An 18678-nucleotide genomic window follows, 5' to 3' on the forward strand; every position below is an offset into this window, starting at 1 on the left:
GATTGTTATGCCATAGGGTAGGACCCTGGACACCTTTAACTGAGAAAGCTATTTGTGATAGATGGCTAATGCCACCAAGTGAGCGTGGTTAAGTAACTTGACCGCCTGCATACTGCTTTTACAGAGGTGGTTGATGACATCATGTTTGTATTAATTAACATATTGAGAATTAGAGGTGAGGCTACAAATTGTGGATATCATCTGTGTGTTCAGATATCCAGGACCATGTCAGAAACTGGGCTCTAAGTGGACCTTTGATGGGGCGGTGGGAGATTGTTTCCCAGCCATCACTCATCGGACTCCTGTTCTGCATTCCCAGGAGATGACCAAGGCCACGGGGTGTGTGTTAGATTGTAGGTGTTAGAGATGGGCAGGTCTGGCTTGGGATTGTAGTTCTGCCCTTTGCTGGGCTTGCTGTGAGGTTTAAAAGAAATAATGGGTGTGAAGTGCAAGGCGCAGTGCCAGGCACAAGAGCTCCCTGACAGGTCTTGTCAGTGGTGGTAGTAATGAGGATTAGAAAAAATATACAGGCCATTTGGCACATAGTGGGCAGTCATCAAATGAGTTGTTGATACTATTCATAAGTTACAGATGGGCTTGTTGTGATATACAAAAGTATATAAAATGCCATTTCACTCCCCAGAGGTGAGTTTTCTTTGCATAAACAGCATATTCGTGTGTGTGTGTATGTGTGTGTGTGTGTATGAGTGTGTGTGTGTGTGTGTGTGAGTAGAGAACTGTTAGGCTTTGCTTTTTAAGGAAAAATGCTAACGTGCAACTCACTTTTTTCACTGACCCGTTTGGAGCGGCCACATCGGCTTACGCTGGAATTTGAGCTGGCTTCTCACTCCTGTGGAGCCAAGATGAAAAGGACCTAGAGACCCCGGGCAGCTCAGGAGCTAGGCCCTGAGCTCTGTGCTGAGGGGCTGGGCCGGGACCAGGAACAACATGGGCAGGGCCCTGTCTGTGAGGCCCCATTGTAACTCCTGGAGGGTTTTCTTTCCTTCTGCAGATGGTGGAGGAGAGTGAAGAACGGCTGACAGAGGAGCAGATAGAAGCTCTGCTCCACACCGTCACAAGCATCCTCCCTGCGGGGCCAGAGGCTGAGCAGAAGCAAAATACCAACGATGACATGACAATGGACGAAGAGGACCCAGCATAGAAGAGCACAACTGGCCCAAGTGTCTCGTGAAGTTGAAAGGCCCAGCAGCCACTTCCCAGACATTCAGAGGATTATTTATTTGGTTTTACCTTCTATCCCAACAGGCCTGATTTCCTGGTTAGTTGGGTAAACCACAAAAATAAGCCTTTCTCAAAAATAAGCTAAAAAGAAATCCTTGTGCCTCTGAAAGAAGAAACATGGTGGATAGGCTGAGGTTGTCAGGGCAGAGAGCTAAAGAGAGGAAGAGTGAGTCCAAGAGGACAATACTGTGGAACTCTCTGTGGTAAAAATATTTCTTCTGTGGCCTTTGCCATGGTTGTGGGAAGGTCCCTGTACACAGCTGGTAAAATACTTGCACTGGCTTTGATGGGCTATATCCTAATTAATTTCATCTGCTTCCCCGGGAGCTTCCGAGGCAGGCATGCAGAGCCCTGCTAGGATGAGAGCTGAGTTACGAGAATCCTGTTAGATGGCTAAAAACTCCCAAAGCAGCAAATAGTTGCTCTAAGTTAAAATGAGCCACTGAACTTGGCTCACCTTAGAGGAATCTTTTCCTTGAGAACAGCAGAGATAAGAAGAGAACGGCCTGGACAACTCTTCATCAGGTCTAAAGGCCCCTTTCCTCTGCTGGCATGGGCTTTGTTTACAGCTCACTAATTAGTCTTAAATGTTAGGGCACCAGCTCACTCCAGTTGAAAAGAGGCACTCCAGACTGAATGACCGTGTCTCCTGCCTTTCTGAATACCTTCAGTTTCCTGCCCTGTGACAGGCTGTGCCTGTTGAAGCCAGGTGAGCTTCATTTGCACAATGGGCAAATTGTTTGCATCTTTTAAAAAGGGCAATTCCCTGGGGTTCCAGTGGTTAGGACTCTGCACTTTCACTGCTGAGGGCATGGGTTCAATCCCTGGTCGGGGAACTAAGATCCCACAAGGTGCAAATTGTGGCTCAAAACAAAAAAAACCCAAAAATGAAGAAGGTACAGTTATGTAGCTCTTTTTGTGGATGGAATATGAAGAGCTAGAGGTTAATTAATAAGAATTTGAATTTGTTGACTGTTGCATCAGTTTTTGAATTTAAAATATTAGAATAATTACCATGTGAAGAACTTGTTAATATTCAGGCTTTGGAGAGTTTAGTAGCCCCAGACATGTAGTTGCCTTAGATCCTAGGAATATTGTTAAAAATTAATTTCCCATATTCACTCTGCTCCCGATTTGGGGAAGAAAATGCCCATAGACATTAATTTTTCAAATTGGTACTCGTGTTGTAAGATCACATTTTCAGTGCTTCTGTTTATTGGATTACTTCCCACCCCTTGGAATTCCCAGGTTATTTCAGCCTCCCCACCACCCCTGCCAGTAGGCAGTTATGTTCATCTTAACCTTATCATCTAAAGATCAGTTGAGATCTGCTTACAGGCAACATTGAAATTAACAGGGCATTTATTTTTTATTTTATATTTTTTTAAATTAATTTTTATTGGAGTATGGTTGCTTTACAGTGTTGTCTTAGCCTCCACTGCACAACAAAATGAATCAGCCATACACATACAGGGTATTTATTTTTTTATTTTTATTTTTATTTTTCATCACAGAAAGAATTCAGTGAGAGACAAAGTGATGGGTAAGAAGTGGATTTATTTAGAGAGAAACACACTCCACAGACAGAGAGTGGGCCATCTCAGAAGGGGAGAAAGGCCCAGGGCATTTATGTTTTAAATCTCTCTTTTGAGTATCAGGAATTTTACCAGGAGCTGTTGATTTGTCAAGGCATGCATGTGCTTGTATTATTTTTGTTTCATTTTGACCTTGAGTGTGTTAGGTGCTTTTTCTTCATGGATTTAGGGCTTAATTAGTTAATAATAAATTGTTTGCAGATGACTGCCAACTTGTGCTATTTTTATAAATCTTTGAAGAGTTTGTTTTGCCATGGATAGGAAGAAATAAAATGAAATCTGACTTAAAAGCTAACATATATATATATTTTTTTTAATTTTAATTTTTTTCTTAAGTTGAATCTATTTAGATCTAAATTTTGTGTTGGATTTCAAGAAAATTTTAAGTTTCTTTATTTGGGACCTGAATTTAGCCTCTGATTAAGTTTCTGATTAAGTCAGACAGGCTCTAGGAGACTTAACCTTTATAAGAAATATGGTCTTTGTAATATTCCCATAGCATTAGTAATCAACATTTCAGAAATAAAAGGTTGTAATTTACACAAGAAACTTAACCAGGATCATATCTGGAAAGGAGAGCTGGGAGTCTATGAGACTTGCTTTTCGTTTTATGTCCTTCTGTATGGCTTCAGTTTTTGACCAGGTGACTGTTTTATTCTTTAAAAAGAAAAAAAAAATCTGTTTATTTACACGTTGTCCTTGGCCTCTGCGAAAGTTATTAAATGTATAGTGGATAGTTAAATTATGTCCCAAACATGGAGACTGACACCCAGTCCAGTCACTCTGGGAGACGCAGCACTGAGGGGATTGATCTTTCAAGAAGGTACCGCTGAACTCTTAAAAGATGAAGTTGACTCTCACTTAGAGGTTTATCCAAATAATTTCCTTGCCTCTTTTTGCTTAAAAGTTACTGTATGACCCACTACCACCTCAGAGGACTTGCCACTTATTCAAGGCTTGTTCATAAAATAATGGGTACTGTTTTCCTAATCAGTCATTGTGTAAGCATACCAGCTCTCAAGAGCTTATACCCTAGTGAGAGATGAGAGGATCAGTCCTCCCGTATATTCTTTGCTAAATCATTTTCTCCCCTGAAACCAATTTATTACTGCTCGTGTAAATGGATCATTTCTCAGTAAACTATACAACAGACCACATACCCTGAAAAGGATCGTCAATCTTATTTAATTACACAATGAACTAAGGGGATAAAAGGAAGCAAAACTGCCCAGAACTGGCCAGAAATCCTTTTACATATTTTAAAAATAAAGGTATAATTCACAGGGACTTCCTTGGCAGTCAAGTGGAAGCTGCACTTAGCCTTCCAATGCGGGGGGTGTGGGTTTGTTCCCTGGTCAGGGAGCTGGGGTCCCATGTGCCTCGTGGCCAAGGGGCCAAAACATAAAACAGAAGCAATGTTGTAACAAGTTTAATAAAGACTTTAAAAAAAGAAAAATGTTCCACATCAAAAAAATCTTTAAAAAAAAAGATGTAATTCACATACCATAAAATTTATCATTTTAAAATATACCACTCAGTGGTTTTGAGTATAATCACAAGATTATACAATCATCACTACCACCTAATTCCAGAATGGTTTCATCACCCCTAAAAGAAGCCCCATATCCGTTAGCAGTCATTCCCAATTACCCATAGTCCCTGACAACCAGTAATCTACTTTCTACTTTCTGTCTGTCTGTATTTGCCTATTTTGGACATTTCATATAAATTGAATCATACAGTATATGGCCTCTTGTATCTGACTTCTTTCATTTAGCATAATTTTTTCAAGGCTCAAATGTGTTGTACCATTCCTTTTTATGGCTGAATAATACTTCATTGAATGGATATACCACATTTTGTTTATCAGTTCATCAGTTGATAGACATTTGGGTTGTGTCTACTCTTTGGCTGTTATGAATATGCTGCTGTGAACATTCATATATAAATTTTTTGTGACTGTTTACCTTTCTTGAATATACATACCTAGGAGTGGAATTGTTGGGTCATATGGTAACTCTGTGTTTAACAATTTTTTTTTTTTTTTAGATTAATTTTTTGGCCATGCCTTGTGGCATGCGGAATCTTAGTTCCCCAACCAGGGATCAAACCCATGCCCCCTGCAGTGGAAGCACAGAGTCTTAACCACTGGACCGCCAGGGCAGTCCCTGTGTTTAACTTTTTGATGAACTACCAAACTGTTTTCCATAGTACATGTACCATTTCATGTTTCCACCAACAACACAAGATGGAATCCAGGGAATTCCCTGGTGGTCCAGCGGTTAGGACTCGGCGCTTTCACTGCCATGGCCGGGGTTCAATCCCTGGTCAGGGAACTAAGGTCCCACAAGCCGCGCAGCCTGGCCAAAAAAGATGGAATCCAATCTTTCACTTGTTATTGTCCCTCTTGTTGATTATAGCCAGCCTAGTGTTTGTGAAGTGCTATCTCGTGGTTTTGATTTGTATTTCCCTAGTGGCTACTAAGGTTGAGCATCTTTTCATGTGCTTATTGGCCACTTGTATATCTTATTTGGAAAAATGCCTATTGAAATCCTTTGCACCTTAAAAAATTAATAGATTTTGTTTTTTCAAGGAGTTTTAGGTTTACAGAGAAATTGAGCAGAAAGTAGAGAGAGTTCCTCTATAGTCCCTTGTCCCCACCCCTCCCAACACACAGTTTCCCCTATTAACATCTTGCATTAATGTGGTGCATTTGTTACAGCTGATGAGCCAGTATTGGTACATCGTTACTAAAAGTCCATAGTTTACATTAGGTTCATTCTTTGTGAACCTAATGTAAGTGCAGAAGGTGCAGTAATGCATACTTAGAATGGGTTTTGACAAATATGTAATATTATATATATAATGTTATATGTGACATCATTACAGTATCATCAGAATATTTTCAATGCCCTAAAAATACCCTATGTTCCACCTATTCATCCCTCCTTCCCTTCCTCTAAATTGTTGGCAACCACTGACCTTTTCACTGTCTTCATAGTTTTGCCTTTTTCAGAATGTCGTATAGTTGGAATCATACAGTATGTAACCTTTTCAGATTGGATTTTTCACTTAGGTTACTCCATGTCATTTCATAGCATGACAGTTCATTTCTTTTTAGTATTGAATAATATTCCATTGTCTGCATCTACCAGATTGTTTATCCATTCACCTATTGAAGGAAATCTTGGTTACCGTCAAGTTTTGGCAATTATCAAAAATAGCTGCTATAAACATTTGTGTGCAGGTTTGTGTGGACAGAAGTTTTTAACTCATTTGTGTAAATACCAAGGAGTGTGATAGTTGGATCATATGGTAAGAGTATGTTTAGCTTTATAAGAAACTGCCACATTGTCTTCCAAAGTGGCTGTACCAGTTTGCATCACCACCAGCATGAATGAGAGTTTCTTTTGTTCCACATCGTCACCAGAATTTGGTGGTGTCAGTGTTTTGGATTTTGGTCACTCTAATAGGTGTGTGATATTACCACATTGTTGTTTTAATTTGCAGTTCCCTAAAGACGTATGTTCAGCATCTTTTCATATGTTTATTTGCCATCTCGCTGTCTTTTTTGATGAAGTGTCCCGATCTCTTGCTCATTTTTTAGTTAGGTTGTTGAGATTTAAGAGATTTTTAAAATATATTTTGGAAACTAGTTCTTTATCAAATATGTGTTTTACGGATATTTTTCTCCCAGTCTCTGTGGCTTCTCTTTTCATTCTCTTAACAGTATCTTTCACAGGGCAGAACTTTTCATTTTAATGAAGTCCATCCTATCCATTTTTTCTTTCATGGTTCATGCTTTTTTTTTTTTGGCCTCACTGCGTGGCATGTGGGATCTTAGTTCCCTGACCAGGGATCAAACCTGCTCCCCCTGCACTGGAAGTGCAGAGTCCTAACCACTAGACTGCCAGGGAATTCCCTCATGGATCGTGCTTTTGATATTGTACCTAAAAGGTCATCATGAAGCCCAAGGTCACCTAGATTTTCTTCTGTGTTAGCTTTTGGAGTTTTATAGTTTTGCATTTTACATTTAGGTCTATGATCCATTTTGAGTTAATTTTTGTAAAAAGTCTACAAAAGCCACAGGGGCGGGGAGGGTGCTGTGCCTCGTGGCGTGTGGGATTTAGTTCCTCGACCAGGGATCAAACCTGCTGTCCCTGAAGTGGTTGCATGGAGTCTTAACCACTGGACTGCCAGGGAAGTCCCTACATTCATTTTTGCATGTGAATATTCAGTTGCTCCAGCACCATTTGTGGAAAAGACTATCCTTTCTCCATTCAGTTGCTTTTGTTCCTTTGGCAAAGATCAGTTGATTTTCTTTGTGTGGGTCTGTTTCTAGGCTCTATTTTGTTCTATTGGTCTGTTTTCTATTCTTTCACCAATATCACACTGCCTTGATTATTGTAGCTTTGTATTAAATCTTGAAGTTATGTAGCATCAGACTCCTAGCTTTGCTCTTCTCCTTTGCCCATTTTTAATTGGGTTGTTTGTCTTTATTTTTGAATTGTAAGATTTCTTCATATAATCTAGATACTAGGCCCTTGGCAGATATATGATATACAGTTATTTTCTCCCATTTTTGGGTTGTCTTTTCACTTTCTTGATGGTGTCCTTTGGAGCACCTAAGTTTTTAATTTAGATGAAATCCAGTATATCTCTTTTTTGTTGTTTTGCTTCTAATTTTGGCCTCATATCTAAGAATCCATTGCCTAAACCAATGTCATAAATATTTGCTCCTGTGTAACTTCTAAAAATTTTATACATTTAGGCCTTCAATCCATTTGAGGCTATTTTTGTATATGGTGTGAGGAGGGAGTCCAGCTTCATTCTTTCGCATGTGGATATCCATTTATCCTAGCATCATTTGTTGAAACCTGTCCCTGTTCCCCCCACCCACCCAAGTATTCTCTCCCTGAAAAGAAAGTGACTAAGTTTCATTGGTTGGTTCCTGTGGACTACTGAGTTATCTGTCATCTTAGGCCCTTATTAAATGTTATGTAATCCACAGCAGCCTCTAGCCCCTTTAGACTTCACTCTACTGTTTAGAACAGGGATCAGCAAGCCTCATCTGTAAAGGGCCAGATAGTATTTTAGCCTTTGCAGGTCATAAATTACCATCACAACTACTTAATTCTGCTGTTACAGCATGAAAGCGGCCATGGACAATATGTAGATGAGTGGGACTGTGTTCCAGTACAACTATTTACAGAATTGGGCAGTAATCTGTAATTTGCTGATCCTTGGTTAGATGGTTCCAGAGTGGGGAGGAGAAGGTTCCCTCTCCACCGATAATCTTCCTCATGAGGTCCTCAGTGTGTTCTGTAGGACATCTGCACTCTTCCCATGGATGCTTCAAGAGCTGGCATGCTGAATCCTGGTGTAGATTCTACCCACTAGCATGATGCAGAAGTCTTAGAGTGTGTTTAGTCTTGACTGTCTTACCTGCCACACACTATGGGGCTGGCTTGAGGATTCTGTGTTCAGTCACATTAGCTATAATTTTAGGTTCAGCAAAGGTTTGTTGAGCATATAGTATGTGCCAGGTTCAGTGCTATATCCTTGGGCCATAGAGTCAAACCTCAAGTTGCATATGGCATGCAAGATAAGACAGGTTAATTAATGCTTCCACTGTTTTCTCTTGATCCATTGTGTACCCTGTCTGTACTTAATATACCTAAAATAGTCTTTCTTTACATCATACCCTCAGCTCAAAAACTGAAAGTCTTCCTATGACATTGAGAATAAAAAATTTATATGACATGAGCAAAATGGAGAGCTAGGAAGCTCCAACCTCTTGTTCCCCAACAGAGACATTAAAAACAACAAAAAGCTAGCTAAAGTGAGCTTGTGGGAGCTCTGGAAAACAGTCAGAGGCCTACAGTACCCAAGAATGGCCTATCAAGAAAAAGCGACATTCAAAATGGTAGAAAATTTTGTGGAATTTTTGCTCACCCTTGTCTCCTCACCTCTGGGCAATCTTGCTCTGGAGGAGACAGAAGCCCATTTCTCAGTTCCCTCCTTCAAACTGGAGGGAGCAGAGCAAACCTTATTTGCAATATTCTAACTTGTCTGGGAGCTGCCTGAAGAACTACTTTCTGTTTCCCCTAATTGGATCTCTGCAGGGGAACTCAGTAGAAAGTGACAGTAATTGCTTATAAAATCAGTAGAATAAGACTCACAGACACCTAAAACAAGACATTGTGGGTGGAGACATACGATAGACTATCTAAGGCCCCAAGGAGAAATGAGTAAGACTCTGCATAAGACATATAAAAGCAATTTGTATAGAGAGAAATCACAAAAGGTACACAGATCCAGGTGAGATGTATGCTAAGAAAACATCTGAAGACTTTAGCTTTCTACTTTGGCTGATCCTAAGACTCACAACATATCTTAATCAGTAAACGATTTTGCTGGCATAGACCCAGTTTGCCAAGGCTAGGAGAGGTGGTGGTTTTTTCAAATGCCCAATTTTCAACAACAAAATAATTGCAAGGAGCAGGATAGCCTGGCCTATTCAAAGGAAGAAAATGAAGTGCAGGAACCTTCCCTGAAGAAACATAGGTATCAGACTTACTAAATAAAGACTTTAAAACAACTGTCTGAAATAAGCTCAAAGAGTTAAAGGAAGACAGACAAAGAACTATAGGAAATCAGGAAAATGATACATGAACAAAATGAGAATAGTAGCAAATTATAAAAAGGAAACATTCTGGAGCTGAAAAATACAATAACTTAATTGAAAATTTCACTGACGGTGCAGCAACAGATTTGAGAAGGCAGAAGAAAGAATCAGCACAGGAGCAAAAAGGAAAACAAACAGATCCTTAGGGACTTATGGCACATCAACAAGAGGACCAATATATGTATATGCAAGTACCAGAAGAAGAGAGAAAGAAAAAGAGATTATTTGAAGAAATATTGGCCAAAAACTACCCAAATTTGTGAAGACATGCATCTACAAATCAAAGAAGTTTAAAATCCAAGTAGGATAAATCCAGAAAGACCCACACCAAGACACATTGTAATCAAACTAGAGAAAAATAAGGACAATGTTGAAAGCAGCAAGAGAAAGGTGACTCATCACGTACAAGGGATCATCAATAAGATTATCAGTTAATTTCTCAGCAAAAACTTTGGAGGCCAGAAGGGAACAGGATGATGTATTTAAAGTGCTGAAAGAAAAAAAACAAACAAACTTTGAACCGAGAATTCTATTCCTGGCAAAACTATCCCTCAAAAATGAAAAAGAATCACCTCACACCCATTAGAATAGCTACTATAAAACAAAAACAAAATAACAAATGTTGGGGAGGATGTAGAGATTGGAACCCTTATGTACTGTTGATGGTAATGTAAAATGGTGTAACATATAGAAAACAGTATAGCAGGACCTCAAAAAAATAAGCATAGAATTATTGTATAATCCAGCAATTCCACTTCTGGGTATATACCCAAAGAATTGAAAGCAGGATCTAAAAGACGTATTTGTACACCCATGTTCATAGGAGCATTATTCTCACTATCCAAAAGGTGGAAGCAAAATGAAGTGTCCATTGACAGATTAATGGATAAACAAAATGTGATCTATACATATACTGGAATATAATTCAGCCTTAAAGGAAAACCTGACACATGCTGCAGCATGGATGAAACTTGGGGATATTATTCTAAGTGAAATAAACCAGTCACAAAAGGACAGATACTTTATGGTTCCACTTATATGAGATATAGTCAAAATCATAAACACAAACATAGAATAGTGGTTTCCAGGGACCAGGGGGAGGAGATAATCGGTTGTTGTTTAATGGTTATAGATTTCAGTTTTGCTTGCAAGTTGAAAAGAGTTCTGGAAATTCATTGCACAACAATGTAGATGTATTTAGCACTAATGAACTGTACACTTAAAAATGGTTGAGATAGTAAATTTTGTACTTTTCCACACAAAAAAATACTTTTTTTAAATAAATAATTTTATTTATATTTGGCTGTGTTGGCTCTTCATTGCTGCACACGGGCTTTCTAGTTGTGGTGAGCAGGGTCTACTCTTCGTTGTGGTGCAAGTGCTTCTCACTGCAGTGGCTTCTCTTGTTGCAGAGCACGGGCTCTAGGCATGTGGGCTTCAGTAGTTGTGGCACATGGGCTTAGTAGTTGTGGCGCACAGGTTCTAGAGTGCAGGCTCAGTAGTTGTGGTGCACGGGCTTAGTTGCTCCACGGCATGTGGGATCTTCCCAAAGCTGGGCTCGAACCCGTGTCCCCCGCATTGGCAATTCTTAACCACTGCACCACCAGTGAAGCCCTCTTCTATGGTTTCTTTAAAAAATTTCCTCCGATTTTCCTTAAGACATTTTTCTTTAAATTGCATTTATTTAGTCTTATGTTTCCTCTAATTTAGTCTTCATTTTTTTCCCCTTCTAATTTTTACTCTGAGTAAAGTAAAACTCTTATTTATGTGTTTTTCTAACTTTATTTACTGTGGTTCATTCATGTCATGTATCATTTTCTTATTAATTTTTAGCTGGTTTTAAAATAGTATGTTGCAATTTGAGCTGTTTCGTGTGCACGTATTTCTGGTGTGCTCTCATTAGCTTATAGAAATGTTATACTCTTTTTCTTTTTTTTTAATAATAACCTTGTATGAATTTGACCTCAATAATTTTCTGCTGTTTATTTTTATATGAAATTAGTTTTCTGGAACTTTTAGAAGGAGTTGTGTGGTTCAGGATGGTTTTACTAACTTCACAAAGCTCCCTCTTTTGTTGTTTTCAAATAACATTCAAAAATTTGGTGGCTTGCTGATTCTGTTCCCCTCCCACTCTTTTATTTAGACCAAGGATTGGCAAAGGCCACCTGTTTTTTTGTAAATAAGGTTTTATTAGACCACAGCCCTGCTCATTCATTTACATATGTTTATGGCTGCTCTCAGGCCAAATCTGCAAAATTGAGGAGTTGCAACATGGACCCTATAACCTATAAGCCAAAAATATTATGGTCTAGCCCTTTAAGACCCTGATTTAGACCTCTTCTTTCTTTGTCTCTCTATTGTCCCTGTTTTGCTCAATTTTGACTTTATCCCAGCTGTGTCTTCTCAGTGTGAGGCACTGTCAAGGAAGCCAGTCAGTTTAGAGAGTTCAAAGGGACCCACACTGCTTCAGACCTTAGTACCCCTTACATTTAAAAAATTGTGGTAAAATATACATATAACATAAAATTTATCATTTTAACCATTTTTAGTTTAACAATTCAGTATATTCACAGTGTTGTGCAATCATCACCACTGTATATTTTCAGAACTTTTTTATCACCCCAAACTAAAACTCTGTACCCATTAAACAGTAATTCCCCATTCCCCCTCTTTCTCTAGCCCCTGGTAACCTCTATTCTACTTTCTGTCTCTATGAATTTGCCTATTCTAAGTACTTAATGTCCTTCAGTGTCTGCTTTATTCCACTAAGCATAATGTTTTCAAGATCATCTATGTTGTAGTAGGTATCAGAATTTTGTTCCTTTTTATGACTGAATAATATTCCATTGTATGTATATATCACATTTTGTTGATCCATTCATTTACTGATGGACACTTCAGTTGTTTCTACCTTTGAACATTGGTGTACAAATATCTGTCTGAGTCCCTGCTTTCAATTCTTTTGAGTATATATCTAGAAGTGGAATTGCTGGATTATACAGTAATTCTATTTTTAACTTTTTTTGTTGTTTGTGTGTGTTTTTGTTTTTTTGTTTTTGGCCGCACTGCGCTTGCAGAATCTCAGTTCCCCGACCAGGGATTGAACCTGGGGCATGGCAGGGAAAGCTTGGAATCCTAACCACTAGGCCACCCGAGAACTCCCTGTTTTTAACTTTTTGAAGAACTGTCACAATGGCTTTTCCATTTTTCCACAGTGGCAGCACCATTTTATATTCCCACCAGCAGTGCACTTGGATTCCAGTTTCTCCACATCCTTGGCCAACATTTGTTTTTTTCCGGTTTGCTTTTGTTTTAGTAACAGCCATCCTCATGAGTATTAAGCGTTATCTCATTGTGGTTTTGATTTGCATTTCCCTAATGATTAGTGATGTTGAGTATCTTTTCATGTGCTTATTGAGCACTTGTGTTTCTTCTTTGGATATTCGTCTATTTGAGTCCTTTGAATTGTATTTGTTGTTGAGTTGCAGAAGTTCGGTTCTTTATGTATTTTGGGTATTAATTCCTTATCAGATATATGATTTGCAAATATTTACTCCCATTTGTTTGTTGTCTTTTCACTCTCTTGATAGTGTCCTTTGATTATTTTCCCTTTTAGAATTACTAACTAATTTATGGAGAGATATTTTAAGATTATGTAAATATCCTCTTCCTCATCAGACTTTCACTCACTAATTTAAGCATCTATCAGTGATTCTTTCCTGAATCAATGGCTACTATTTTTGCACACCAGCCATGTTCCAGATACTGCGCTAGGTGCTTACCATGCATTATCCCTATGTCATAGATGAGGAAACTGAAGCTGAATAGGTGAAACAACAGTGTAAGGACTCCTCGCAAGCAGTAGAAATGGGAGTAGACTCAGGACTGTCTGCTCCAGAGCTAGAGCTCATGTGCTAGAGCTTGGAAAGCAACCGTTAGCTGGAAACTTGGGGCTCCAAGCATCAGGTCTATTGAGCTAGCCTGTTTTTGATGCTCCTTCCTTGTGTTTCCCAAACACCCGCGACCTTGAGAGGGGGAAGAACAGGCAGACTTCAGGGCTATGGGCTGTGACATGCTGGGTGTGTTCTGCAGTCAGGAACCAATCCCCTGATAGAGTACCAGCTACCCAGACTGATCTGCTTACAGTTTATTGGGTCACTGTGTATCTGCAGTGTTCTGCAGGTGTGGTTGAGTCAGTAGCTGGGCTCACAGAACCAGAAGTCCCAAGTTGTCCTTTCAATGATAGGGGTCGGGGGGGTGGTCTTAGTAGCCTGGCAGGTTCTGGGTTAAACACTCCCACTCTTTCCTCCTCTGGGGCCTTAGCTGGGAGGAACAGAACATGGGCAGGGTGGGGTCCTGGGGCAGGGAGCCAGAGCCCTGAGTCATAGAGAAACCAAGGAGTCAGGGTGAGGGCACAGCATGTTGAGCCAGAAAACCTAGAGGAAAGCCAATGTCTGAATGCTGGGAGGAGGGAGAAGTCACCAGATGCAGGTGAGGTCACAGGAGGGATCACAGTCAGAAATGGAGCCAAGAACAAGCTCCAGTGGGTCAGGATCACATGAGGTTGGTATAGGAGATGCTGAACCTGTGTCTGGAGATCTCCACTGTGGGAGGCTTATTCTCCAGGGTTGACAGTGGCCTAAGGCACACAAGGCCAGGTGTGTGCATTAGTCACAGGTGCCTTATTGGATCAGGCTTCGTGGTGGACATTCACCTCTCCAGCTACAATTGGGCATCTCCAGTAGGCCCATACCCACCTCCACTGCCTGGGATTCAGCCTCTGTATCCTATCAGCTGGGGTCACCTAGCTCAGCTCCTCATCTGCTGTGATTACTCAGTCAGACCCCAACCCTCTCTTAGATGAAAACTGCATTCTTCATGAGCTTTACTCTCAGACACTTTCCGTGTAGTGGCGTTTTTTTGTTTTGTTTGTTTGTTTTTGTTTTTTTAACCATCCAGAAATAATTCCAAGCTTACAAAAAGTTGCAAAAATAAAAGCAGCACAGTACAAAAATATGCATTTTTCCCCCAAAGCATCTTAAAGTGAGTTAAATACATCATGACTCTTTACACCTAAATACTATATAATTAATTATCGCTGGTGTTTTCTCCCTTGCAATGAATAAGCAGTGCAGGGAGACGAAGCAAATTTTCCTTAACAAAATTGCCCCCTAGATTGAGTGTCCCCTGATTCTTCCCTAATCCAGTCTTTTCCGCGATGGTTACGAAACGGATTTGTTGACTCCAGCACTCCCTCCGCATCTTCCATTCTGCCCTCAAAACCCCATTTTTTCAAAAGTGCTGCCTTACTTCCTGGATGGTGTTCCAAGCCTATCTTGTACCAGGCCCGGACTCAGTCATTTCCGTGAGGAGCATGACTCCTTTTAGTGCTGAAGGTATCAGAGAACAAGTTCAGAGAACTGGGTGTCCTCATTGCTACTGGAGTGCCTTTGCTTCCTGGCTCTTTCAATGGACAGAGCTAGGAAATATATGCTTGTGTATGCACATGTACATACGTACACATATTTGCATATTCATACATATGTATAATATCAACATGCATATACATATTTTAGAAATCATGAATTTACACTGATACCTCCTCACAGAGTTATTTCTTGCTTTGCCCACTCCGTATGTATATGTCCCTTCTCCCTCAGTGAGAATCCTGGCTCCCAACCGTATCAACATATTTGCTCAATCCTATATTACATCTAAAGTAGTTTATTACATCCAAGATGGTTTCTGAATTGCTTTGCCCACACCATTACAAACAACAGACCTACCAAAAGGAGTTCAGGATTTGTTTCCAATTCTTCCCCCTCCCACCACACCCCTGCCCCCACTTGAGGGTATATAGTCAAATACTGTGTTAAGTTACTTGAATTGATTCTTCTTTTTAGTGTGGTTATGGTGCTTATTTGATTATTTCCATTGTTTCAGTTTGCTTTCAGTTTTAAATTACCTCCTTTCCATTCTTATTGATTTAATTTTATTTTTGAATGTGTGACATATTGCCATACTTTCAAAAGTCAAATCTATAAAAAAAGGTATGCTCAGAGGAATATCACTTCCACCTATTCTCCTCCACCCCTTGTAGGTAACCAATGACATTGTTTCCTGATTTATCCTTCTTGTGTTTTATTTTGTAATGATAATCAGATATACGTATATTTTCTTATTTTCCCTTCATTCTCGAGCAAAAGATAGCATACTATATATGTGTGATACAATAAGAAATATATTTGGTCTTTGTTCCCGGTTCCTTGCACAGAGCTCCTGAGACCCTTGAGATTTCCTGAGTGATGGGATTATCTTTAGTTACTCATAAGGAGCCCATTTTTTTTAGCACACCTGAGTTTATGGTAATGAGATGATATAGTGTGGAGCCCCTAGATAGCTTCAGGATGGGGCTGGTCACCAGAAAGACCAAGTGATTAGAAGGTTGGAACTTTCAGCCACACCCACCAACCAGCCCTCCTTCTAGCAGTTGTTCTGGCCAGAGCCCACCTGGATCACACATGAGCCAGGATAAGAGGCCTGAACAGTTTGGGGCTCTAACTCAGCCTCTGGTTACCAGGAATGGGAGAGAACCTTACAGTCCATCAGGAACTTTCTTGGCACTGACAGTGTGGGAACAGCGATGAAGGCTATAAACGATGTCTTGGAGAATGAGGGTTGGGGCAGCCCCATGAGGTATCTTGAGTAAAGGACAACTACGATAGGACTGTTCTGAGTGGCTGAATCCTGTCTATACTTTTGTGCAAGAACATACACACACCTCACATGCCCTTTACTACTTGCTCTGGTTTTCAGCCTCCTTTGAGTGACCTGGCCCTTCCTCTTGGAAGCCATGCTGGTGAGTGCCTAGCAGGAGTACAAGCCCTAGGCCAGATGAATCCAGGTTCTGCTGTTTACTTGTTGCAGGACCTTGAAATTACTTAACTTCCTTGATCTCTCCATCTATGAAATGTGAATAATCAGAGTAACTACCTCCTGGGATATTAGCGGGGGTGTTACAAAAAATACAGTTTATATCAGCATATGGGCATATATATGTAACTGAAACCAAAGTTTTATGAAACAGTCCTTATCTTTACTATGTGCAATGTTCTCTTATAATTTTCTCTTCTATTGTATTCTAGTCTGTCCTTTTAAACAAATATGTTGATTGTGCCTCCACGTAATCTCATGACTCACTAATGGGTTAGCACCCATAGTTTGAAAAGCATTGCTGAAAACTCTTCTGTCTTCAAATAGGGAATTAAAAAATGAAAAGAAAAAAAAAATGAGTCAATAGTAAAATATATATATAAGAACAAAAAATATATATTTCCTCCAAGTAGATTTAATTAATTCAACAGACGTACAGTAGAGTATATAATTGTTTCGCCATTACTCCTTCCCTTCCCTGTAAGGTGATTATGTATACTTTCTTGCTAAGCGGTCCATTGTGAGGTTTGGCCATGTTACTTCTTATGGCTTTTGGCAAGTGAGCAGGAATGACTCATATAATGTCTGAGCAGAAACTTTAAAAGCAAAAAATTGCATAGTTTGGCTTGGTCTCTAGTGATTTTGCCCTCTGCTATGAGAACAGTATGTTTCAGATAGGTCTGTTCCTTTGGCCTGGGTCCCAGAGTGAGAATGTACACAGATCCAAAGTGCAGCCTATCCTCAGCCCTCATGTAACATGAGAAACAAATATTTGTTGTAATAAGCCACTGAGATTTGGGGTTGTTTGTTACTGCAGCAAAAGCTGACTATTCCAAGAAGCAACTTAAAGAAAAAAAAAAAAGAGAGAAAAACCCAAAGCATTCTTTTGAACGTTTAAACAATACAGAAGTATATAAAGTAAAACATAAAGTTCCCTTTCACCAACTCCCTGCTCCTTCAGGAGTCATCATTGGTAACATTTTGGTGCATGTCCTTTCAGAGAAGGAAATTTTTGAAATGGTTGTTTTCTAATCTTAATGAGATAAAATTAGTACACGATTTTCCATAAATAAAGTTTTATCACCTGTTTGTTTACATATGGCTGCTTTCACACTAAAATAGCAGAGTTGAGTATTGCAACAGAGACTGTAATGCCTAACATATTTACTGTCTGGCCCTTCACAGAAGAAATGTGCTGACCCTTTACCTAAGTTTACCAAATGTTAACGTTTGGCATTTTGTAACTTTTGTTTTTATTTCTCTCTCTTTTATATATGGATTTTTTTCTAAACTATTTAAAATAAAGTGTAGATATCATGACACTTTATATATTTCAGTATGTATTTCCTAAGAATAAGTGTACTCTTATACATAACCTGTCAACTCTAACAATATAATAGCCAGTTATTTTACTAGCAAAAGTGAGTTTATTTGGGAATAGCAGAGGAGTTGAAATTTGGGATATGTGAACCATGGTGGACAATAGGCAAGTCCAGAGAATAAGGAAGGGAGACTTGCCTTTATAGGGAAAAGCAGGGAATTGGGAAGCGCTTGTGATAACCAAAGAGTCCATTGGAGGAAGCTGGTAGTCCAAAGTATGGAGCCTTCTCATTGGTTGGGCTACTACAATCTCTAATTGCCTGGGTTGTCATGGGTGGAGAGAAGTTTTCTTCTTGTGCTGGATAGTAAAGTAGAGGCATCTTCCTGTGGGAGATGTAGGTATATATCTCTTCCTGTTTGGAGCAATCAATGATGCAAGGTGGGGCATGAGATCTTCCCCTACAGGCCTGTCCCAACTCCAGTCTTAGCTGAGGTTTCTTTAATTGATTCCGCATTTCCCCCTTTTGATCACAATCTTTCCTCGAAAGCATTGCTGATCAAAGAGTCAGGATCTCTGCACGTAGTGGTTTGTCCCTCGGTGCCAGGAAGGATCTTCCCTGGTTGTTATGTCCCATGTGGGAGGGAAGTACACAAATCAGAAACCTCTTGAGTCTCTATTTGAGTAACAAGGAAAGGTGGTAGGAAGAACTCTCAGGCATTTCTTGTTTAAAGTCCATATTTAGTCAAGGTTGTAAGTGCTAGAAATTACCTCTAAGTGCTGAACTAGCTCATCTTATTAGGCATGTCATTTTTTTTTTAATTTATTAATTTATTTATTTTTTGGCTGTGTTGGGTCTTCGTTTCTGTGCGAGGGCTTTCTCTAGTTGCGGCGAGTGGGGG

General features: G+C 39.7%; 1 protein-coding gene across 10 annotated transcripts in view; it reads left to right on the plus strand.

Annotated features, from left to right (window-relative positions):
- CRCP (CGRP receptor component) overlaps nucleotides 1–18678 on the plus strand; it is a 79915-nt gene that overhangs the window by 37239 nt on the left and 23998 nt on the right. For 6 of the 10 annotated variants that reach the window (XM_059897686.1, XM_059897687.1, XM_059897688.1 and 3 more), the window contains one exon: nucleotides 1013–3125. In XM_059897686.1, the coding sequence (XP_059753669.1) occupies nucleotides 1013–1162 (150 nt within the window). In that variant the 3' untranslated portion in view covers nucleotides 1163–3125. Of the gene's footprint in view, nucleotides 1–1012; nucleotides 3126–18678 lie in introns of those variants that run through there. The other 4 variants (XR_009497656.1, XR_009497655.1, XR_009497654.1 and 1 more) reach the window with 2 other exon arrangements.

Source organism: Balaenoptera ricei, chromosome 15 (genome assembly GCF_028023285.1).
Source record: "Balaenoptera ricei isolate mBalRic1 chromosome 15, mBalRic1.hap2, whole genome shotgun sequence".
Classification (NCBI taxonomy): domain Eukaryota; kingdom Metazoa; phylum Chordata; class Mammalia; order Artiodactyla; family Balaenopteridae; genus Balaenoptera; species Balaenoptera ricei.